This window comes from Heterodontus francisci, chromosome 17 (genome assembly GCF_036365525.1).
Source record: "Heterodontus francisci isolate sHetFra1 chromosome 17, sHetFra1.hap1, whole genome shotgun sequence".
Classification (NCBI taxonomy): Eukaryota; Metazoa; Chordata; class Chondrichthyes; order Heterodontiformes; family Heterodontidae; genus Heterodontus; species Heterodontus francisci.
In genome coordinates, this window is record NC_090387.1 from 56,204,840 (window position 1) to 56,218,897 (window position 14,058).

General features: G+C 39.8%; 1 protein-coding gene across 12 annotated transcripts in view; it reads left to right on the forward strand.

The window, feature by feature from the left end:
- The window catches only part of fto (FTO alpha-ketoglutarate dependent dioxygenase), a 465,612-nt gene that overhangs the window by 115,246 nt on the left and 336,308 nt on the right, over positions 1–14,058 (forward strand). For all 12 annotated transcript variants that reach the window (XR_010976712.1, XM_068049470.1, XM_068049465.1 and 9 more), the window contains exons 2-4: positions 3,918–3,995; positions 6,148–6,793; positions 8,314–8,457. Coding sequence is in view for 11 of the 12 variants with exons in the window: in XM_068049470.1 (XP_067905571.1) it covers positions 3,918–3,995; positions 6,148–6,793; positions 8,314–8,457 (868 nt within the window). In the remaining variant the exon portion in view is untranslated. The remainder of the gene's footprint in view (positions 1–3,917; positions 3,996–6,147; positions 6,794–8,313; positions 8,458–14,058) is intronic.

Below are 14,058 nucleotides of genomic sequence, written 5' to 3' on the forward strand. Positions count from 1 at the left end.
AAAAGTTCAGGCACCTGCGACTGCCTCAAAATGTAGGCATCGTGACAACTTCCCAGGAAGCGTGCACAGATCTGCATGAACTATTTATGGTGGTTGCAGACCAGTTGTACATTGAGGGAGTGGCAACCCTTCCTGTTGATGAAGGCCGCTGGCTGGTGTTCAGGAGCCTTGATGGCCACATGCGTGCAGTTGATGACACCCTTACCTGGGGGAATCCTGCGATAGCCCTAAAACCAGTGACCTTCTCAGCTTGTGGGTTGGAACCCATTCTGAAGCACACATAATCTCCGGCTTTCCTGAAAAGGGTATTGGTGACCACCTTAATGTACCAATGTGCCACAGTCTGCGAAATTCCACACATGTCCCCTGTGGATACCTGGAATGATCTGGTGGTGTAGAAGTTCAGCACCACGGTGACCTTCAAGGCCACTGGCATTGCATTCCCGTGAAGTCCCCTGGGGCACAGCTCATCATGCATCATGGCACACAGGTCTTCGCCCTTGAGAGGCGAAGTCTTCATTGGCACTGGCTCTCAGATATCTGCAGGTAGTTGAACCTCGACCTGTACACTGTCTGTGGAGGGTACCTCCTTCTGCGTGGGGAAGCTCTCTCTCTCTCTGCCCTTCTTCTGTGCCCGGAGGCAGCTGAGGACCCTTCTGGGCGCTCATAGATCATTGAGGTGCCGCTGCAGGTGTCTGGCCCTTCCTCCTGCTCAGGAGCACCTCATCTTCAATGGGGTCCCCAGAGCGTGGGTGAATGAGGCCCATGATAAGTGGCCTGTCCCTGAAGGGCAGACCTTCCCTGCCAGTGACCCCCCCCCCCCCCCCCACCTTGATGCCCCTACGTGATCTTTGACCAGGTGTCACTTGCCTGTTACCATCCATGTATTGGCCCTTTGCAGCGCAGCACACCTTCCCTGACCTGTCCTCAGATCAGCCCTCTCTTTGGGGCCCTTCCAGGCCCTTGATAGTTGCTCTTCCGATAGCTTCCACTTCCAGCCAGCCATGCTTTGTCGCCTCTACGTCGCCTCCTTGAAGGAGGCGAGATTCTGAAGCCCATGAGACTCGTGCACCGTTAATAAAATTGCTGAATAAAATCGCTTTCAAATGGCCTCTAAATTATCTTAATTACCTTCCCGCCACATCGATATCAGACCTCTGCCTGCCACGATGGGAATGAGACGTCACAAGGTCTGCCTTCTTGTCCATTGTGTTTCGTCCCGATTTTATGTCCCCCCACGCTTCCATACGTGTCCACTTTGCTGCAATAAAATTCAGCCCTATGGGTCAATCCACGTATCTTTATGGGACATTTGCATAGCCCAATGTATTTTAGAAGGATATTTGCTATTTAAGTAATAGAGTGCAAATAAGACATTTTTTTACTGAAACTTTAGGTTGATGATAACTTTATGCACCATAATTCTGCAAGAGGTATTGTTACAACTGACTGCTGAAGGCAACCCCCCCAATCAAAATTTATGATTCTGATTGTGGTGGGAGAAATGCACTGTCAATTCAGTGCCGTCACTCCACAGATCGCCTAACATATCACTTTATGCTTTCCAAATTTTAAAAAACCACAGCCGAATTGAACCATCTATTAACCCCCGAATGAGGCGAACCAAACCAGGTATCTTTAGATCAACAAATTAACTGTTTATTAGAGAAAACTAAATTCTTAAACACTACTAAGATATAAACAACATTTAAAAAAAAAAGTAACAAAGTCCTTGCAGATTTACGCTCCTGCCAAAATGGAATTTTCCAATGTGGAACAGTTGCTTGAAATCATCGCAGCTGTCCAATGGAAAAAAAAAGGTTCTTCAACAGTAGGACAGTCAGTAGTCTAGTTCAGCAATTGAAGTGATGCTCGTCTTTTTCTAGCGATGAACACAGCAATTACAGTTTAGTAGTTAAAGTAATTGACCATTTTCTTTTAAGAAATTAATCTGGTTTGATTTTTCAGAATTCTGAGAGTATAATAAATAGGGTTTAAACAGACAGGGAGAGCTCTCCTATTTCCTTCAGTACATGCTGGCAGACAGTCTGTGTGTCTGTGTTTCAACTGTCTCTGCAAAAGCCACTTTTTCAACTAATTTCAAAATTAAACGGCAACATTGTATATTCTGTCCTTGGTCTACGAATGGCTGTATCCGGGGCAACAAAGATGCAATTTCACTTGGTAACTTCTGAGGCTGCCTTAAAGCAGTACTGATTCTTTGCTCTTTTAAAGACACACTGCATACTTCCCAAAAAAAACACCAGGTTCATAACAGTATGCTTCAAGGTGTTTAAATTTATATTTCAACCAAGTAGCCACGTCTGGAACCATGATAATCAGGAAACTAACTTATAAGGTCATTTGTCTCATTCAGTCATGTTGGATCCTGTGGCAAAGTTCAGAAATTGAGTAGTCAGGACTACCAAATTGACCTTATTTATGAAATCATTATGCTCTGTATCATTCCTTTCTTTCAAAATGTCATCATTTGTAATAAATGTTTTATATTTTCATAGAGTGATGGCATTTTTTTAATCATGGAAAAATATATCTGTGGTCATGCATAATATTAATTTAAGCAGAAATGCAGTCGAAGTTAAATAATAAAAACAGTTACTGGATATGTGTTATGTGTCCGTGTAGACCTCTGTGCAAGTATAGTTTGCTATGTACTTCACAAAGACTGACCACTCAGATGGTGTCAGTGATGTAAAGAATAAAGATGTTAATGAATACTGAGATAGCAGTTAACAATTCGCTGTACAATGACTTCTTTTAGACTGCTTAACACTCAGAATCACGTAGTGTGTTAGATCATAGCTCTTAACATGGTCAACATGATCTTGTAACCACACGTCTTAAAGGTATACATACACAACATAATGTAGGAAATGCACCATACAAATAATCTAAGAATGAGATCACTTGTGAAGTTTAATTTTGAAGAACACAAGGGTAAAATGTAGGATATTTAAAATCAGGTTTTACTTATTCTCACTGATAAATTCTCAGATTGTTTTGGGTGGTGAAAAACTGATTTTATCATGAATTTCAGAAAAGCCCTGAAATTGCCCGTTATTTCCATTCCAAAAATGAGATCTGAAGTAGTGGTCCCATTAAATCTGTAATATTAGGATGCACATTGAGGAATCTTGATAATGACTACAGTGATGTTATTAACAAAATGGATTAAATTGTGTTCCATTGAAATTTCATGTAATTATCACAATACAACATTAATAGCACATATTACAAAGTACAAATTTTAGCATCAGCTACTTAATATTTCATATTAGGCTCTTGAAATATTTGTGTTTTATGATTCGTGAGTGATGCTGAGCTACAGTTAGCATTCAACATATGCACCGTATAGTCCATTACACAATTACTAAATGTGCTGGCGTCCAAAAATTGTTTGACAATTTATTGTGATCATGGAGACTTGCATTACTTTTGGAACTGCTATTGAGGCTCATATAAGTAAGTGCTGTGCACCATGTAAATATTTTATGGGTTGTCAGCTTGACTGACTTGATAGTCACTGTTTTTTTAAGTATTAAAAATAAAAACTGATTTTTACTGATTTTCTCCAAAAATTACTCTGGGACTTAGGGCTCTAATTTCCCCCCTTTTGATTTTCTCCTGGTTTTTGGTGCTAAAATAAAAATGGGAAATTACCTGAAATAATCCTGGCTTTTAAATCAAGAGTATAAGGTGACTTAGATATACTATGATAAATGGGTCGTTGCATTATGAGAAGAATCTAGGAGTCAAATCACTTGTAAAACTTGATTTTGAAGATATTGGGGGGGGAAATGTGGCCCTGTGAGTGATCAAAAATGATAGTAATGCACTGTGTGCTTGTGCTCTTTTTGTTTGAAATTAATTTCTTACATAATGTGCTTTTCTAACAGAGGCAGAAGCTGCTAAAGGAAATTGAAGACCGAAAGCTTCCATATTTGACACCCAAGGATGTGCAGTTTGAACAGCTGGTAAACCTTGTTTGCATACTAATGGGTTCTGAAACTGTAAAAGGCATTTAATTACTGCAAATAATTCCAGCATCGTCCAATAGTCATTTCTAGACAGTATACGAGTTTGTGACATCAAAAATCATTTCCTTTTTTTAATTAAAGCAAATTTAATATGATCATAAATGAAATATATAAAAAGAAATACTCAATCTAAAACTTGTGGGTTCTGGTAGGTTTTCTGCATTGCATCCATCAACATAGCAAGTTTATAGCCTATTAGCACAATTCGTCAAGCACCTGCCTCCTAACCACTAGCCTGTGAGTTCATTCTCAGGACTGTTGGTCATTCTGGTTTGATTTTCATTAGATCTTGTCTGGCTGCAAGATGGAGCATCACACAGTGGTGAGACACTTCATTTTGGAGCAGAGGAGGGAAGAACCCTTATACCAAAGAACCACTTGTTTGTTAGCAATCACTTTAGGACTGGATAATCTGGCAGACTATTGTCTGAAGAGTCTCAGAAACCAATAGCTTAAAAATAAAATTGTATCACTTTCAAGTATAGTAACAGCTTTAGTAGATTCTGAAAGTAAAAGCAGGTAACCTGACCTGCTTTGTAATATGTAGAGAAAAATGCAGCCAGCTGTACTCCTGTTAGGTCTTAGCTTCCAGTGAGCTCTGCTAGAAGTAATAACTGACGTCTAGATTTACAAAATAAAGGGGCGTTATGAATTTCTTTTGATTTATTCTTTCTTGGGATGTGGGCGTTGCTGGCAAGGCCATCATTTGTTGCCCATCCCTCATTATCCTTGACCTGACTGGCTTGTTTCATTTCAGACGGCAGTTAAGAGTGAATCATATTGCTGTGGGTCTGGAGTCACATGTAGGCTAGACCTGGTAAAGACAGCAGATTTCCTTCCCTAAAGGACAATAGTGAAGCAGTTGGTTTTTACAACAATCAATGATAGTTTCACGGCACCATTATGAGACTAGCTTTCAATTCCATTCTGTTTTAATTAATTGAATTAAAATTTCACCAGCTGCCGAAATGGGATTTGAACCCGTGTCCTCAGGGCATTAGCCCAGGCCTCTGGATTACTAGTCCAGTGACATTACCACTATGCCACCATCTCCCTGTTGTGATATAGCTTAGTAATATGCCAAAACAATGGCACATCTTGCATAATATAAAGAAGCAATTTATTTTTCACATTAAAAATGTTGATCTTAGATGATATTTTCTATGAACTGTGCATTGCATTGCTTTTTTGCTCACAGGTATAGATCCACTTTTTGTAGAAATGCTGCATTGTATCAATAGGCATAGGATAAATTACATTCATACAACTTATTCTGATATTTTCTGTGTTGTAAACCTGTTATTACACATGAAAGTGATCCACTGTGGCAGGAACTGCTATCCCTTCCATACTCCCACTTAATCTGACATGTAATAGTGCGATGTTACTGCATCCCCACTCATTGAATAAACATGTCAGTCTTGGCTCAGTAGTAGTACTGTTGCCTCTGAGTCAGAAGTTGTGGATTCAAGTTCCACTTCAGGACTTGAGAACAAAAATCTAAGTTGACACTCAAGTGCAATACTGCGGGAAAGCTGCACTGTTGGAGGTGCCGCTTTTCAAATGATGTTAAACCGAGACCCGATCTGCCCTTTCAGCCGAGCGTAAAAGATCCTATGACACTATTTTGATGAAGATCAGGGGAGTTACCCACAATGTCCTGGTCAATATTTATGTCTCAGTCAACATCACAAAAAACAGATTACCTGGTCATTATCATATTGCTGTTTGTGGGACCTGGCTTTGCAGAAATTGGCTGCCGTGTTTCCTACATTACAACAGTGACTACATTTCAAAAGTACTTCATTGGCTGTAAAGTGCTTTGAGACATCCTGAGGTCATGAATGGCGCTATGTAACTGCAAATCTTTTTGTTAAACAGTGTTTTCCATATTTCATACTGAGGGTACACTTACTGAGTTTGAGGTTTTATTAAGTATATGTTAATGTGTATACATAGGCCAAAGGTGGGGCACTAAATCCTTTTAATTTTGGCATTTATATAGAGAAACATGCAATATATTGAATAGCTTTTAAAAATCTGTATTAAATATAAAAGTGTTTGGGAAAAACTTTTCTGCTCTGTTTAGTCAAAGGCCAAATATCCCAAATTATACTTGAGACGAGCCAACCGTGTACCGCAGGAAATTCATCAAAAAGTTCAACAAGGATTGACAACACTGCGAGACTATAAGTGTTTTGCTCAAGATCTTGTTCAAATAAAAGGCAAGGATGTGCTTACACCAGTATATCGAATACTTATAGGAGATCCTGGCTCTACATATCGTTACTTGGATACAAGGCTGTTTGCAATACCTTGGCCTTCCCGTGGTGTTGAGGTGAAGTACAGCAGTGATGAAATAGGTAAAGGCTGCCAAGCTATTAAAGATCTTAATGAATACTTACATGTGGAAGCAATGGAGATTTTGTTGGATCATTGTTCAGCTGAGGTTGATGAAACAGGATTTGTGGAGAAGGCAGCAATTTCTACACTGATTAAGGACTCTGAAAGTATGAAAGATGGTACTTTTCACAACAAACAAAGCAACACCAGCGCTATGTTAAAAGATAGAACATCCTTTAACGTGGCTCTTTTGAACTATATGGATCCTTCGAGAATGAAATACCTAAAAGAGGAACCTTATTTTGGAATGGGAAAGATGGCTGTGAGTTGGCATCATGATGAGAACCTGGTGGAAAGGTCAACAGTTGCTGTGTATAGCTACAGCTGTGATGGTATGTACGAAAAGGAATACAGAATTACAGGGTTACTACTTGCTGTTTTAATGTTTCCAGCCCCCTGAAGGTTTCTTCACACATAGAGGTTGCACACCTGCAAACTTGTACACCAATTTAGATTTACTGTTTGCTAATTGTTTTAGAGCACTGTAGAAATGTTAAATCGACACGTGTGGGCGTACATGTTTCTGTATTTTATGGAATCCATTTTGTTTACATAAGCTGCCCTGTACTTTTTTTGGCATGCAGTGCTGATGTGTATTGTAATTAACTAACTGGTTCGATGCCAAGAATATAAAATCTGCAACAACAAAAAATTCATTGCCGAGTCCCTCAGGTGCACATTTCCACTCGTATAAATGCTTTTATTGTCATTGACATCATCATCTCTATTGGAGTGATTTGTCAAAAATGAACTAGCTGTTGCTGCATGCTGATTTTATTACCATATACTTTGCTTTCAAGATACTACTGGGGTTAGCTTTGAACAGAAGTACTTCATTTGATTTCTACCATTGTTTGTGCTTTCTTTAGTTTCTGTCGAAGCAACCCAAACATTAAGAACACATCTATAATTGGTACCATGTCACATTACAGATGTAAATTAATTAAAAGAGTTGGCTTTTAGTTTTACTTTGTCTTCAACTTCAGTGATCATAATAATCAAACTCATTTGTTACCAGTAATTATCGGAGCTTTTCAATGTCTAACCTATGTGTCCTGCTTGAACTTTTGGTTTTGGCAATAAAACTTTTTTTAAAAACTCAAAAAAATAACTCATTTTAACGAGCACATTCCAAAGGTGCTGGATTTATTAGGAAACCCCAGGAAACTTTGATTGAAATTACTCCTTTTGATTGTAGTTCTACATTTTATTGGTGCCATATTGGGAACAGTGTTGCAGTTGATAATGTCTGCCAAAAGTTGGGGAATTCTGTCAAACAGACATCCAGTTAGCCCACAGAGTTTTCTTGCTGTACTTGTTATGATCTATTATGTTAAAATCCTTTCAAAGCAATGATGTTTGCTGGATTTTTAAAGTAATACTGTGAAATTAAGTTCCAATTTATATGAACAGAGTTTTAAACAAAATCCCTGACAGGCTTTAGTATTGATTTTTTTTTCAGGGTCTTCAGCAGATCTTGTTTTCTCATGTGTGTACTCTCTGATCAAACAGCCTGAAACAAAGTATCCAAGACTGTGGCAGCCTAAAAACAATTGTTTTTTTTTATTATTATGTTCCCTTTTTTTTTACATTTTCAGCACAACTGAAATTGCTCGGCAGATTATTGTGCATGTGTGTCAGACAGTTGGAGATTCTGATAAGAGGTTTCTACAATGCTTGAAATCCCTCATCACTTAAGAACAGACTGCATATGATAAATTCATTAGTCTGTTTTATATAATCTGCTTCTGAATGTGGGGGTTGTCTTTAAGGGAAACAGATTTATTATAATACTGTGATTATGATAAATCATTTTGATTCAACCCCTATTCTTTCTCCTTTACATATTTAGGACCTGCCGCAGATGAAAGCAACAAGAAGTCAATCGAGGGCAGGGACCCAGCACTTTGGCATGTCGGTCTAAAAGTAGCCTGGGACATTGAAACACCAGGGCTGGCATTGCCCCTAGACCCTGGCGACTGTTACTTTATGCTTGGTAATTTTTTTAGCACTCTACCTATTTAACTTTCCAAGTTCTCATGAGGCACTTTGGGCGGTGCAGATCAAAAAATGCAAATGTTGCCTTTATAATATCTATAGGCATTCTAATCCTGTTTTTATTCAAAATGAAATTTATATGGAAACTGTGTTTGTATGTTACATTGTGTGCATTGTCTTACCTTTGCATCTTATAGCTCTAACTTCCAAAACATTGTTATGAGGGGATAGCTTTTGAGTGATGGTGGAAACATTTTGAGTTTAAAAATTTAGCAGCATTTTACATTTTTTAAGACATTGTAATCTTTTCGATCTCCTTCGGATAAAGTGTTCTTCATCAGTTTCAAAAAATAAGGTCAACTATTTAAAAAAAATAAAGCCCACATTCACCTAGTTAAATTCCTTCAGTAAGTGAAAGAAATGTTAGTGTCATGGAAACTAAGATTGTTAATCAGACACCAAGTTGTAACGAGAAAGTTTGATGTGTGTATCCACATACAGTACATGTGTACTTGGGATATGAGACAAAATAAAATTGTCCTGCTGTGCCACGCTATAGGTAGAATTCTTGCTTTGAAACAAGTGTAATTTAAACTTCATGGTTTTATAAAAAGGAAACAGTTTCACTTAATTAACAATAAAATATTGGTCTGCAGAGGAAGTGTGTACTGGGTCCTGCTGTCTCAGATGCAGGTTCCAGGGTGTCTGATACACGAGTTGTTCAGTGTAAGCCATAAATTCACACAAACACTAAGAAGGTGTGTGAAAGGTTTAATGCTTACTGTTCCCAGAAGTCTAGTTAAATAGGGTTGTTATAGTTCCAGTGCTAAAGAATGTGAATCTTGCCCTCTCCTAAATATTTGGAACAGTGATGCTTCATCTGTACTTGCCCATGCTGACATTTTGTCGTTTAGAGAGGAAACCAAGATGAAGAGGTTTAGGAGTGATAACAGAGTGATGACTACATGCTTACCCTGGATATGACCTTTTTGTGGAGACACTTATACTACCAGATATCAGGCACCAGCCACGTTCTATGTACGAATACTTTTTAATGAAACAGGAAAATGATTGCTCTGACTTGGCTTTGGCTATATATTACATTATTTTAAATTATTGATTGAGCTCATACTTTCCAGTAATATTATCATAGAAAATAAATACACAGTAGAATTAGGCAATTGAGTCTTCATTTGGAAACCATAGGCAAATGTGACACCCATGAGATGACTTGAATGAATGAAAAAAAGTAAATTTAAAAATAAAACAAGTAAAATCATTTTCTTCTCTAATTCATGTTTTCCCACAAAGTTCCCTGATCAAGAGACTGTATAGACAATCTGCTCACAGACCTGTCTGTAACTGATCAGGGTGTTCATTACCAAGCAGGACTGACTTTCATTTTCTTCACATTTGAGAGAGACTTTGGCCCCAATATTTACATGGGGCCGTGAAGAGTGGAGGCAGAGGATTTCTGGACTGGAAACCTGGAAGTATGGGATTCCCGAATGTCCTGTTGAAATTAAGTGCAGGACATCTTTTACATGTTCTCAACACGTTTCCTGCCTGACAGGCAGCCAGATTGGCAGGCTGGCTATCTGTCAAGATGGGAAAGCAGTCAAGGAGCGGATTCCAGGTAAGATTGTGGGGGTGGTGGTTGGTTGGGGGTGGGGGAGGGGGGGGGGGAGTCGGAAATCATAGAGTCATTTATGGCATAGAAGGAGGTCATTTGGCCCATCGAGTTCATGCTGGCTCTCCACGAGCAATTGAGTCAATCCCACTCCCCTGCTCGATCCCCGTCACCCTGCAAGTTTATTTCCTTTTGACCTCCCTATTCTTCTTGCCAAAATGTATTATGTTCAGAGATCGCAGAGTGGTGAGCAGTCGGGCATCGCTAGGGAGGTAGGTGGAGTTGGACATTGTTGGGCCCAAGTGTGGGATCTATAAAAAGTTAACTTGAGGGGCCAGGGGACACAGTCCAGCTCCTCTTGGCCCACAAACAGTGCAGTAAAGGCACTTATCTCGTGGATTTCACCTCCTTTTACCTGGTGGCATTCCGAGCCTCAGGAAATATGGCTTCCAGGAGCTAAAAGCTAAAGTCCAGTTAAAATGGAGGCAAGCAGCCTCCTTAAGAAATTTTACTGACCTACCTGACTTGTGAGAATGGATTGATTGCCCTCTCAAGATCTGCCTCTGTTAAAAGTAGGAGGGTTGGGTTTCAGAAGTTTAAAGTTTTAACTTTTCACCCGCTCCTAACCTGCCCTTCCTTGGGAATTAAAATTTCCCCCTTTGGCTCTGCTTATTTCTTCTTTTGATCGATTGATCAAGATCACAAATTTGATATATTGAGGATACATCATATGACGATATATGAAGAAATCTGCACTTCCTATCTCATTTCCACCATACTACCTAACTCTAGATGTTGTGAATCTATCTTTACATATTACCTACTGCTGACAGCAGTTGATTTCATTTACTTAAATACGTAAGCTCAGAATACTAATCAGAACTGAAAAGAAATCAGAATGTCAGCTTCTTAGCTTTGAGTTTCAGGTTGGAGGTGTATGAAAATAAACAGTTGAGGGAACAAAGGGAATGGACATTTTGAATATTGATAAACTGATGCAAAGTGATAAATAAACATGTTTAATTGAAAAAAGCTGGAGGAAGTTTGAAAACTGCCTTTTGGCTCTGTCAAAACGAAACACTTTTTTTTACTCTATCTCTACTGTAGTTAGGACTTAATGTGACTAACTATAAATTCCTGTTAAATGTCTAGCATTAAGCAACGCACCATGTTTAACTACCTAAATTGCCATGGCTGATTTTCACACTGCATTCCACACTCTTGCTTTCTACACTGTAAATTGTTGTTTTACTGGAGAGTAATTGTAAGTCCTGAATGCTGTGTGCTTTTTTATAGATTCAAATTATACATTTTTGCTTAATGTGTAACATCTGCCAAAAAGATTTCTTTCACAAAACTGAGCTCATCGGACCATAGATGTTTACAGCTCAGAGGAGGTCATTCAACCCATCATGTCTGCCCCATCAGTTTGCTATGGCAATGTAAAATGAATCCCACTGCTCTGCTATCTTCCTACAGCTCTGTACCTTCCTTTGCTTCAAATATTTGTCCAACTTTGCCTGAAAAGATCCAACACTCTCTGCCTCAGCCTCTCCCTGTGACAAAGTATCCCATAATCCAACAACCCTCTGTGAAGAAATTTCTCCTAACTCTTCTCATCATTCTCTGTGTCAATTTTAAATGCTCTAGTACAAATTGTCTCAGTATCACATACATTCCTCAGAACTAAATTTGCTGAGGTTTCTCATCCCTAATATACAGGTGAATCTGCGCTGTATACTGTTGATGAATTGCAGGTAGTACTCGAACTGTGACCTTACCATTGCCTTGTACAAATGTATCATGGGCCCAAACTTTGCTGTCAAAATAACAGTGAGGTTAACTCTGTTAGCAATTATTTATGTGTAGATGCTACAGCAACGTCAGGTGAGGGCAGATGCACGGTTAAATGCAGAAATTCAAAAGTTGTTGTCCAAGATCTGCCGCTTCACAAAAAAGACATCTCACTGTATGGCTCATGATTGGAATAAACTGAACTGCATAAAGTTGCTGTATTTGCATGGTAGATACAAACGAAACTCACCACAGTAAGTTAAGTCTTGCCCATTTCAATCTAAGTACTCCTTTTGTGAAGTGATAAGTGTTAATTACTGCAGCTAACTACTCTGGCACCAAAATTAACTATTCCAAGTGTGAAGTTTCGTTCCTTTAAGTTACAACAGCTTGTATTTATATAGCACCTTTTATGTAATAAAGCATCCCAAGGCACTTCGCAGGGGCATTATAAGACAAAATATGACACTAAGTCACATTTTATCCCCAATTATCCCTTGCAATTCTAAATGTTCACTGATTTGGTCTTGAAATATGGATTCTGAGCATTTTCCCTCAACTGATGCTGGACTAACTGGTCGACAGTTATAAAATCAAAATACTGTGGATGCTGGAAATCTGAAATAAAAAACACAAAATGCTGGAAATACACAGTAGTTATAGCAGCGTCTGTGGAGAGAGAAACAGAGTTAACATTTCAGGTTGGTGACCTTTCATCAGAATTGGCAAAGGTTAGAAATGTAAAGGCTTTGAGCAAATGAAGGGGAGAGGGGGGAAGAAGAACAAAAGGGAAGGTCTGTGATAAGGCGGAGGGCAAGAGAGATTAAATGACAAAGATGTCATGAAACAAAGGCAAAGGAAGTAGTAATAGCCGTAGTAAAAGACAAAGCATTTCTCCAGCGAGAGTGTTAATGGCAGAATACTGAACAGCTGTGTCCAAAAGCAAAAACATGAAAAACAAGTTTAAGTCTGACACATGGTAAAAAAACAATTAAAATGGCAGTCATGGTCTGAAGTTGTTGAACTCAATGTTGAGTTCAGAGAGCTGTAGAGTGCCTAAATCGGAAGATGAGGTGCTGTTCCTTGAGCTTGCGTTGAGGTTCACTGGAACGCTGCAGCAGGCCGAGGATAAAAATGTGGGTGTGAGAGCAGGGTGGTGAATTAAAATGGCAAGCAACCGGAAGCTCGAGGTCATGCTTGCAGACTGAGCAGAGGTGTTCCGCAAAGCGGTCACCCAATCTGCATTTGGTCTTCCCAATGTAGAGGATACCACATTGTGAGCGAGTAATACAGAATACTAAATTGAAAGAAGTGCAAGTAAATTGCGGCTTCATCTGGTAGGAGTGTTTGGGGCCTTCAATGGTGAGGAGAGAGGAGGTAAAAGGGCAGGTGTTACACCTCCTGCAATTGCATGGGAAGGTGCTGTGGGAAGAGGATGAGGTATCACGGTGGAGGAGTGCACCAGGGTGCTGCAGAGGGAACGATCACTTCAGAATGCTGACAGGGGAGGGGAGGAGAAGATGTGATTGGTGGTGGCATCACATTGGAAGTGTCGGAAATGGCGGAGGATGATCCTTTGGATATCGAGGCTCATGGGGTGGAAAGTGAGGACAACAGGAACCCTGTCACGGTTCTGGGAAGGAGGGAAGGGGTGAGGGCAGAAGTGCGGGAAATGGGTCGGACACAGTCGACGGCCCTGTCAACCACAGTCGGGGCGAATCCTCGGCTGAGGAAAAAGGAAGACATGTCAGAAGTGCTGTTGTGGAAGGCTGCATCATCAGAACAGATGCGACGGAGAAACAGGGAGAATGGAATGGAGTCCTTACAGGAGGCGGGGCGTGAGGAAGTGTAATCAAGGTAGCTGTTGGAGCCACTGAGCTTATAATGAATATTAGCAGATGGCCTATCCCCAGAAATGGAGACAGAAAAGTCAAGGAAGGGAAGAGATGGGAAGTGTCGGAAATGGACCATGTGAAGGTGATAGAAGGGTGGAAATTGGAAGCAAAGTTGATAAAGTTTTCCAGTTTGGGGCGGGAGTAGAAAAAGGCACTGATACTGTCATCGATGTACTGGAAAAAGAGTTGGGGGAGGGGGCCTGAGTAGAACTGGAACAAGGAATGTTTGACATATCTCACAAAAAGACAGGCATAACTAGGACACGTGGGTACCCACAGC